General features: G+C 45.4%; 1 protein-coding gene across 1 annotated transcript; it reads left to right on the plus strand.

The window, feature by feature from the left end:
- Positions 1–1,495: 1,495 nt before the first annotated feature.
- LOC136549732 (uncharacterized) lies at positions 1,496–9,810 on the plus strand. The gene is given in 3 exon segments (XM_066541128.1): positions 1,496–1,813; positions 1,815–3,150; positions 8,994–9,810. Coding segments are annotated over 2 exon segments (1,512 nt in total). The 5' UTR covers positions 1,496–1,594; the 3' UTR covers positions 3,108–3,150; positions 8,994–9,810.
- The last annotated feature ends 1,307 nt before the right edge of the window (positions 9,811–11,117 follow it).

The raw sequence follows: 11,117 nt of genomic DNA on the forward strand, positions 1-11,117 counted from the left end.
CGCAGAGACAGCACTCCCTGGAGCGCCACTCCCGCCGTTCAGTGGAGAGGGGCAATGCTACATGCCGCAGCCCAACAATGAGGCGACACAGCAGGGATGCGGTCCGCCGGTGAGCAGGCGCAGGCACAGCCAGCTGAAGGCGCGGTGAGCGGGCTCGAACGCGCTCTGCTTAGATCAGGGGCGCTGGAGCAGAGTGTAGACGTGGGACAGCGACGATGGCACCTAGCTCTACGCACTCCGCGGCATGTTCTGGGCACTCTGCGGCACGGCTCCTCTCCCTGCTGAGGCGGCTGGGATGCCAGAATTAGATGTCCTCGAGCCGTCCGTGGCTGTTGCGTCCTTGGCCAGCAGACATGGGCGAGCTGGCGCTCCTCTACGCTAACAATCGCGATGCGGTCGCTTGACAGGCAACGCGCTGGGAGCCAACGCTCTCATACTGCAGCATTGTCACGACAGCGGCGCGCGCAACCTGTTTGACGTAATGCCGCCCAGCACCGGAGAAAAAGGATACAAAGAGCCAAGCGCCAATATCCGCACCAAGCTTAGGGACAATCGCAAGCCGGCATCCCCTGTCTCTTAACTGTGATGGCAAGGTTCCTCAACAACATCTTCAATGGCAAGCATGCCCCGAACGCTCTTGCGTGAGCAAGATGCACGTCAGCCGGTCAGCGCAAAGCAGTGAAGCCTCCAGTTCTTAGATAGCAAGAGCTAGAACATAACGCGTTCCACCAGATGTAGTTGCACAACAACGAAGATGGAAGAACTAGCAACATCAACCTCAACCCATTCGATTCGAGCTCAAGAACAGTGCACCGCCAACCACGGGATACATGACAAAGGTACCAGTATTCTTGATTATGTTGCTTAGCGCATTTCCTGATTAGCATCAGAGGTTTAAGATTTCACTTATAATGAGCCTGTTCGTTAGTTGGTTTCTGAGCTGGTTTGGGCTGGCTGATGCTGATTTATTGTGAGAGAAAAACACTATTGGCTGACTGGTTTGGGCTTGCTGGCCAAATAGCTATTTCTTCCCTATTACGGTATGCACACATAACATTTATTTGACATAATGCGTGTCAAAATATTAGTATGTGTTTTGTTATGGTAATACTCAAATTTCCAAAATGTTTTCCTTAGTAGTACCTTCAGATTTCTATAGTACTTACATCTTAAAGGTATAATAGAGATTCAATATTAAAAAAAAAGGTTTAAAGGTATGACGTGACTATAAAGATTATTTCAAATTGATTAGTTGCCAAATATCCTTTCCTTCTAATGATGTTAATTGCACTCAAACATCTCATGTTCGAGTATCACAACCTCATATTATCTATACTATATGCCCCAGTCTATACAACATTGAACCCAATAATCATAATTTACCCATAAGTTAAATTTGTACTGACAAATAGGCTGGTCCTCTGTGGAGGCGCGGCAAGCCGCGCCGCCGGTGTTTCTAGTTGTCCATAATTTCAACTTAACACCCCCCCCCCCCCCCCCTCTGACTCCGGCACCTCGATGCGGCTTGCCAACCGCCGATCTGGCACTGCCGACGATTGAGCCTCGCCGCGGGCTAGGTTTGCTTCCGTCCACCATGCCAGGGCCAGGCTCAGCTCCGACCCAAACACCCCGTCCAGAACCCAAACCCAAGCGTAACGGCCGCCGCCTCGTCCTCCTCCTAGGGCCGCCTCTCCTCGCCGTCGCTGTTGCCCTCCTCTTGGGCTTATCCACCAACCCGTTGCCCCGCCGCTTCCTCCGCCTTCTCCTTGGGACAAAGCACTCCATTCTCCGCTCCTCGCTACCTCCTGACACAGTCCTGCGAGGCTGACGCGGCAACCGGCGCGGTACGCGCACCATGTGTTCTATGGATGGCCCCATTCGCCTCCGGCGGCGGGTTCTGCTCCGAGGCATGGTCCTACGTCGCCGCGCTTGATGCGCACGCCGCCGCCGCTGCTGGGAAAAGTAACTTCACGCTCGCGATAGCGCACCACGGCGATCTCGACTCGCCGGAGTTCTGGCTCGGCCTGCCCGAGCGGTCCAAGCACCTGGCGTACAGACTCGCCTCCGCGCGGTGCGAACTCGCCACTGCCGTGGTCGTCTGCCACAGCGAGCCTGGTGCGTGGTACCCGCCGATGTACGAGGCCCTGCCTTGCCCGCCCACCGGGTACGACGATCCTGCTTTCGTCATTGGCCGGACTATGTTCGAGACCGACCGTGTCTCGCCTGAGCATGTCAGGAGGTGCAACCAGATGGATGCTGTCTGGGTGCCTACTGATTTCCATGTGTCAACCTTTGTGAAGAGCGGTGTGGATCGCACCAAAGTTGTCAAGGTGGTGCAGGCTGTGGATGTCAATTTCTTTGATCCGGCCAAGCATGTTGCTCTTCCTTTGCCCATTGGTGTGTCTGTCATGGTGCCTGAAGGTTCAAGATTTGGAAATGGTGACTCTAAACACAAAGGCTTTGTGTTTCTTAGTGTGTTCAAATGGGAACAGAGGAAGGGCTGGGATGTGCTGCTGAAAGCATTCCTGCAGGAGTTCTCTGGAGCTGATGACGTCGTACTCTACCTTCTAATCAATGCCTACCACTCTGATACAAACTTCAGTGGGAAAATCCGAAGGTTTGTGGAAGAATCCAGCATTGAGGAGCCACTGGAAGGATGGGCTGAAATCCGGGTCATCGATGAGCATGTCCCTCAGTCTGCTCTTCCAAGTCTGTACAAAGGTGCAGATGCATTTGTGCTGCCAACCCGTGGTGAGGGCTGGGGCAGACCGGTGGTTGAAGCCATGGCCATGGAACTGCCTGTGATTGTGACGAATTGGTCAGGTCCAACGGAGTACCTAACCGAGGAGAATGGGTATCCATTGGACATAGACAGACTGACTGAGGTCACAGAAGGGCCATTCAAGGGCCACCTATGTGCTGAGCCATCAGTTGATCGGCTGAGGGATTTAATGAGACATGTTGTTGATGATAGAGATGAGGCAAAGAATAAAGGGAAGAAGGCAAGGGAAGACATGGTCGAGAGGTTCTCTCCAGAAGTTGTTGCCAGGATTGTTGCTGAAAAGATTCAACAAGTGCTTATCCACACTCAGTTGACAAATGATTAGATACAATGTGAAACCAGAAAGTTGATGCACCATGGAATGCCATGTATGTATGTTTAACACTGTTCTTACTCATTAATTTTGCCAAAGATTCATAAATATCCTTTCCTTGCGATTGAGTTAATGTAGAATTAGTGTGGCCAAATAAGTTTTAATTAGATTTTTTTTTTCTCTTGAACACGCACTGCGTATCATTGTATTAATAGAAGAAGAGAGTCATACATAGACCCAAACCCACACACACTACTTCATGAAAACTGAATCGCCGGTTTAAAACATAAGGATGACCCGCCATCTACAACAGTTCTTCAAACTGCTCCTCCAGCAGTGAGCAGGGAGATCCCCTTGGCTCCTGCCATGCTCCACCAATGGGCCTCTTCCCTAGCCAAAGCCAGTACCATATTTACATTTGGGGTTACACCATTGAAAACACAATCATTTCTATGCCGCCAAATGCTCCAGGCTCCCAAAATGACTAGAGAATTCAGACCCTTCCTCAAGTCTCCACTAGCAGCGTTATCCACCTTTCTCCACCATTCATCGAAGGATTGATCAGAAGGTCGTGGAGCAAGTCATGCAAAACCAAAATGCAACAGGAGGGAGAACCAAAAATCTCTTGAGAATACACAGCCCACAAGAAGATGCTGAATATTTTCCTCCTGTTGATCACAGAGAAGGCACTGTTCTGGATGAGGGAGACCCCTCCTTGCCAATCTGTCCGCTGTCCAACATCTGTTGTGAGCAACTAGCCACATAAAAAATCTGCATTTGGGGGGTGCCCAGGTTTTCCAGATCCTCTCATAAGGTTCAAAGGAGACTGCTCCCTGAAAGAGGGTATCATAAGCGCTCTTTGTTGTATATCAAAGTTCGGCTAGGCGGCGACTACTCGGTGACTACGCGCGCCTAGTCGCTGGGTGAAGCCCGTCGCCGCGACTGGGGGCATAGTCGCGCATCGCGGCGCTAGGCGGCGCGGACGCGGCGCGTAGGCGCGCGAGATGAGCGCGAGCTCGTGGGCGGCCAATTTTGGCGCGCCAAATCGGAGCGCGGGAGAAATTCCCGCGCGGCCACGAGACCCAGGTGCGGGAGGATTAGAAGGGAGCGCGGCGCCATTCGCTCGTCCCCGCGTAAGATTTGGTCGTCCCCGTTGCCTGTCCTCCTTGCCGGGCGAGGTCCATCCCGCTGGACGACCTCCTCCCGCCAATCCTGCTCCTCCCGCCGGTCCTACTCCTCTGCTCCTCCCCTGCTCGTCCAAGCTCGTCCCCTGCTCGTCCCCGACTCGTGCGCCGCTGGTCCTGCTCGTCGTCGACTCGCCGCCGCCGTCCTGCTCGTCCTCGACTAGACCCCCTCCCCGCCGGCCACCCCAAGTCCCCAAGGTGAGCTCCCTTCCCTCCCATGCTCCTCTCCCCTCCCAAGCCGGCAGCTCCTCCCCTGCTCATCTCCCCTGTATGACTGAATCTGCATGTGTTTGTTCAGTGAAGTCTTTTGTTTACTGAATGAGTCTGTGTGTCTTCTTTTGTGATTTGTGAGACCTGAACTAAGAACTATGTGCTTGTGCTGTCCTTTATTTATAAATTGTGTTGTGCACTTGTATTACTGTCCTATCCACTTGTATTGTAATTACCAGCTGCTGATATGGTGTGCTCATGGATGGGAGGCTGCTGAAATCATCCAGATAAGTCACAACTTAGTGTTTTTTTTTTTTTTTTTTGATGAACAGCTAGCTGTCTATTGACTAATTTACTAACTACTAGCTGTCAAAATGTGTTGCAGGAGCTAGGAACATGCAAGAGTAAGCCAGCTAGGAATCAAATATGTCTACTGGCCCTCTTTTTATACTTACTGTGACTCATATATAGTAGTTATATACATATATATAGTTATATACATAATATATATATATAATTTATGGCTATATTGCCAAAACGCCTAGGAAAACGCCTAGGAGCGCCTAAGACCGAGTACTCCCGACTAGGCGCTAGGCAATGGGTCAGCGCCTAGATTCCGCCTAGCACCTAGCTGAACTTTGTTGTATATTGTCCCGAAGAAGATAACCTCCAGATATGCTTATCAGGAATATTTTCATTCAACTCCACATAATTCATGATGTCCCAGAGGTCTAGGTACTGAGACAAGGCTGTCATGCATATTTCACCCTGTATGTCCTCTATCCATTTCTCCTCTGTGAGGGCCTCCAACACAGTACGCTTACTAGATCTTCTTTTAGAGACCAGTGCAAAGATCAGGGGTGCTATGTCCTGAATTCCCATGCCATCCAGCCATTTGTCCTTCCAGAAAAGCGTATTAGATCCGCTACCCACCTCTGTTATCACTGCCACAGAGATGAGGCCAGCTACCTCTTTACTAACTTGGATAGGCAGATTTGCCCAAGGTTTGTTGGGCACACTCCGCTTAAGCCACGGCCATCTTGCTTTTAAGGCAATACCCAGAGACTTTAAATCTGCTATCCCAAGACCACCCAATTCCTGGGAGCGGCACACTTTTAGCCAGGCAATGAGGCAGTGACCACCTTTTGCCTCTTTTCGTCCCTTCCACAGGAATGCTCTTCTGATCTTATCTATGGCTTTGATAGCCCAAGGTGGAAGATCTGTTGCCATAGCCACCTGTTGCCATAACCACATAGATTAGGATTCCTGTGGGAACATATTGCACTTGAATTACTCTGCCAGCATGAGTCATCAGATCTGCCTTCCATCCAGGCAGCTGATCTGCAACTCTGTCTATGATGGGTTGGACCTGCTCCTTGGTCAGCTTTTTGATGGTCAATGGTAGGCCCAAAAACTTACAAGGAAAATCCAACACTTCACATGGCAACAAATTTTGAATGAGAGCCAAGTTTTCCTCAGCACAGTGAATAGGCAGCACATTACTTTTTTGGACATTGGTCTTGAGGCCAGATGCTTCCCCAAATAATTGCAGTAGCTGTAATGACAAATTAATATCTGCTGCTGCAATAGGCTGGAGGAAAATGGCTACAATGTCATCATATTAGGATTTCCCCAAATAATCCTCTGGCTGTTGCAAATTAATTAGATGCTTTGATCTTAATTGTATTTGTTGCCGATTAGGACTTCAAAAATTCTTTTATTGAGTTTAGTTGTTCAGTGGATGCAAAACCTATAATACAGATAGTTTGGGGGTTATACCAACTTGTGTTGTCAAGTTGGAATTACAATGCTTAAATGTGCTATCAATATATATATAATGCATAATCAACTAGAGCGCTTACCTATAATTGTAAATGAATGGTTTGGTGATTAGTGAAAGACTGAAAGCTATAGCCTTGCGATGTTATACTTCTCAAACGTGAAACATAACTAACACACGAGTGTTGTTATTTTGCTTTATTATCCTTTCATGTTTAAGTAGAAAAATGAGTAGTATTATCATTGAAATGAAAAGACAATAATGAAATGTTCTCTTTGAAGTATCAACTATGGAGTGAAAAAAAAATGAAAGAAAAACAACGAGAGTTCTGACGTCTTTAGTTTGGTTTCTTAGTTATGTCTGGCATCCTTTTGAACTGTTCAGTTCAGATACCTTTTTCCTTGGTTAAAGATGGGATACCATAATCCAAATTGTAGATCCTACACATTCTTTTGACTGTTTTTCACCATTATCTTATATCTATGGCCTTTCCCTTGGTTAAAGATAACAATTCTAGGGAATCATTTTTTTACCTAAAGGCAAAAGTTATTATCATAAACTCTTTAGTTTTTCCTTTGTATTGTTGATCCACAACTCATAATGTGGATTGCCATTTCTCTGGATTATGTTTTGTGATTGGATATAGATCTATCTGGCAAATCTAGTGCTAACTGTTAACTGCTCCCCCCATTCCAAATTCTAAGGTGTTTTGACTTTTTTGGTACATCGATTTTGCTATGTAAGTATGTATCTAGATATACATATGTCTAGATATATAGTACTCCCTCCGTTCCAAATTTAATTCGCTTTGACTTTTTTTGGTACATTCATTTTGCTATACATCTAGATATAATAATATGTCTAGATACATAGCAAAATGGATGAACCCAAAAAGTCAAAACGACTAATAATTTGGAACGGAGGGAGTATGTACCAAAAAAACTCATAAGTTGGAACGGATGGAGTTTGTATTAATTCAACATGAAAAAGAAAGAAGTGATGGCCCGTTAATGAAAATGGTATGAAAATTTTCTAATCAAACACATAATACTGCCAACTGTTTGGCATGATATTGTCTCCAACTCTTGCTCTCATCTCCCACTTCTATATCTCACCCCTCCCATGCCCACCTCCAACTCCTGCACAACTTCCATTCTCACTACCAATAGCAGAGACCGTCAATGGGCCTAAAAAGTTTTATTGCTGATTAAGGGTAAAAAAACTGCTAGATATTTTAGAAAAACATGTGGCTGGTGTACAGGCATTCCCTGTTAATTGACCTTGCATTTGTGCTTTGTTTTTGTTTCTCACATGTTTTTAGTCTGAACACCAAATTATACGACTGCAAATGATGCCATAGATTAACAATTCAGAATTTTTGTATCTACTCTTTTAATAAACTATTTTTTTTTTTGCAATGGCTTCGATTTTTTTCTTTATTTTGGGATATAAGGAATTCCTATTTGAACTATGAAGTTGTCTTTGTGTATAGTTACTCTAGTTTCATCTGAAGGGCCCAATCGAATTGAAGAGTTATTCTGCTTTCTATATGTTGCATTGCAATGTTTCTTTTTCTTTGTTATTAAGTCACAATTTCATAGTTGTGTCCCAGTACACATTTTTACGTCAGTTAATATGCTAATATATAAAGGAACAATTGAATTATTTACAGGTCAACACCAAGTTTTATACATAGAAAATTTGAAGCTTTTGATTGGTGTTCATTGCCTAGATTCACTTTGTGTATTGCACCAAGTCTTTCTAATATGTCAGTGTTATTGTGACTAGTGATACAGTTATTTTACTGTTCTTTGGGTACCATTTAATAGTGTTGATTCTTTCAAATACATTTTAACTATGTGGATTCCATGAGATCTTTAGTAGTAAATTCATAAGCATGGTCCACACTTGTTTCTTTTTTATTTTGATAAGCAGAATTAGAAGTTTGGAACTGTGGATGCAGAAACATTTATTTTCCAACTGCTTTCAACCTTCTTTTTTGTTATGTTCTTTATTTGTATTGCTGCAGATATAATAGTTTTTTTTCCATGTGAAACCGCAAGCTACTAGTACATTCAAGATTTTCATGCGAAACTGCAAGTGGGATGGTTTAACACTTATTATGTTCTTATATATAATTAGGTTTTCATCTATAATTCACATTAAACTATTAGTTTGCATGGCTGCGTTTTATTAAGTATCCTTTGGTTTGTGCTTTGCTCATTGTATGGCTGCAAATTACAGAAGAACGTATGATACATTCTCATTTAGTATTAGTAATTGCTTCTATCTACCTATGCATAAATGAGCTTTGCTATTGCTGGGGTACACTTTTGTGCATCCATTGATGGCAGTACCTCTGCCCAGTCATCGAAGTGAGCCTGTGTGGATCATAGGTTAGGATGCCAAAGTTTACCAAATGTTTTTGCCTAAATTGTGAGGCCATGTTTGGACACATAGTAATCATTTACATATGTAAGACCTTTCTGCTTGTATATGCTTGTGCACAACATTACCAGTGTAATTAAAATGATATGTAATTGTTTGTTTGGGAGAAGTAAAGAAATCAACTGTTTACAGCCCTCTAGAATGCAAAGCTTTAGCCTCTGGCTGCCTAGAGACAGAATGCTCGTGGTTGTTGCCTAGAGCTAAAACACAGAGCTCAAGGCCGTTGATGTTGTCTTGTCATTGCCTAGGCAAACCTATGATGTGCTCGACTTGCAGAGTGTTTGACTTGATGGATCAAATTGAGACATGACGACATGCATTGAGGCGGCAAAACATGGAGGATGACAACAGTGCTAGACAATGGTCGCAGATTGAAGCCGACATGATGATGGCATCATGGATTGAGTCTGGAACAAAGCTGACTTTGCATGTGAGGTCAGACGAAGGCAGAGCCATGGATTCAGGCCTGAAGCACAAGGATGGCAATGGTGGTGGAGGCTAGATTGGTGAGGGTGACACCATAAATTTGAAACACAGATGATGGCAACGGCAGAGGTTGTGCTGAGCTCTTCAGAAGGTAGCAGTGTCATGCATGGAGGCCAGAGTAGTGGCAGTGGTGAGATGAGATCACGACAACTGTTGTGGCAGGGATTTGGCAAGAGCAATGGCACGTGAGCAGCTGAGTGATGTGGCCCCAACTCTGCCCCGATATCCGTCGGAAAAAAAAATCGCTTCCCTGGGCAATTTTTATTGTCTGCCAGAACAGCCTAAACCGACCGTATTATTTTCATTGATATGCAAGCAGCATTTTAGAGTTGGATGTGGAAAATTTTATGTGGACTGTATTTTACAAGGGCATTTAATAAAGGCCTCCCGAACAGGCCTTGAATGTTCTCGCTCTCAAGTGCCTAACTTGTGGCTAGATGGTAGAGACCAATCACTAGGCTAACTTGACAAAACTTGCATAAGTTGGTTTCAGTTTTGCATGTATTTTACCTCAAAATGGTAATAAGTTGAAGAATGGTTCTTCAGGTCCATGTGAAATCAATGCTGTTAATACATTCTGAAGGCACAAGTTCCCTTCTGTGATTCTCATAAAAAGAAGTTTTCATCTATCAGCACTGAATGTTTTGAGCGTAAAATACAGCAGGGGAAACCCCCACTATGAGATTTTATAAAAAAAAAAAAAATTATCGAACACGCAGGAGAGCCGCGTATCATTTCATTAAAAGAAGAAGAAAGAGTCATACATAGACCTGGACACAAACACGAACCTCCTAAAAACATGATAAACTGATCACCTGAAAATTTTAAAAGAAACGACTGAACCAAAATAAACAGCCCCTAAGAGACCCCCGAGGAGCGAGAGGCCCTTCGCTCCTACCAAACACCATAACTCGGCTTCTTCCTTTGCAAGGAGCAGCGCCGTGTCCAGTCTGGGGGTGGCTCCATTGAAAACACAATCATTTCTATGCCTCCAAATGATCCATGCACCAAGCGTGATGAGGGTGTTAACCCTTTCCTTCTGGCACCGTCTACAGCAGATTCTGTTTTCATCCACCAGTCCTCCCAAGAGAGTTATGTTGCTTGTGGGGTGAGAATAGAGAGTCCAACACGATGCAAAAGAGAATATCAAAATTGTCTTGCAAACACACAGCCAATGAGAAGGTGCCGACTGTCCTCATCTTCTTGGTCACACAATGGGCATTTGCTTGGATGGGGAAGGCCGCGCCGGGCCAATCTAGATATGCTTATCAGGAATGCCTTCCTGCAGCACCACAATTGCCAGAGTATCCCACAGCTCTAGGTATTCTATCAAACCTTCCGGGGATATTTCCCCTTGGATATCTTCTAGCCATTTTCCATTATTCAGAGCATCCATAACCGTGCGTCTGTTCGCTCTTCGCTTAAACACAAGGGCAGAAACTTGGGGTGCCAAATCTAGAATGCTTCTGCCATTCAGCCACTTATCTTTCCAGAATAAGGTATTGGATCCATCTCCAATTTCAGTAACTATGGCCATAGACAGCAGGGCTTCCACTTCCTTGCAGACCTGAAGAGGTAGGTTTGCCCAAGGCCGACTAGGTTCAGATTTCTTGAGCCACGGCCATCTTGCTCTTAGGGCATATCCCAAAGATTTCAAATCTGAAATGCCGAGTCCCCCAAGTTCCTTGGAACGATAAACTTTGGGCCAAGCAATGAGGCGGTGTCCTCCATTTGCTTCCCTCCGTCGTCTCCACACAAAGTCTCTCCTCATTCTATCAATGGCCTTTATTGCCCAAGGCGGCAGATCAATCGCCATGGCCAGATATATCAGCATTGCTGTCAAGACATATTGTACCTGGACAGCCCTTCCGGTCCGTGTCATTAGGTCAGCCTTCCATCCTGGTAGTTGATCAG

This window comes from Miscanthus floridulus, chromosome 4 (genome assembly GCF_019320115.1).
Source record: "Miscanthus floridulus cultivar M001 chromosome 4, ASM1932011v1, whole genome shotgun sequence".
NCBI lineage: Eukaryota > Viridiplantae > Streptophyta > Magnoliopsida > Poales > Poaceae > Miscanthus > Miscanthus floridulus.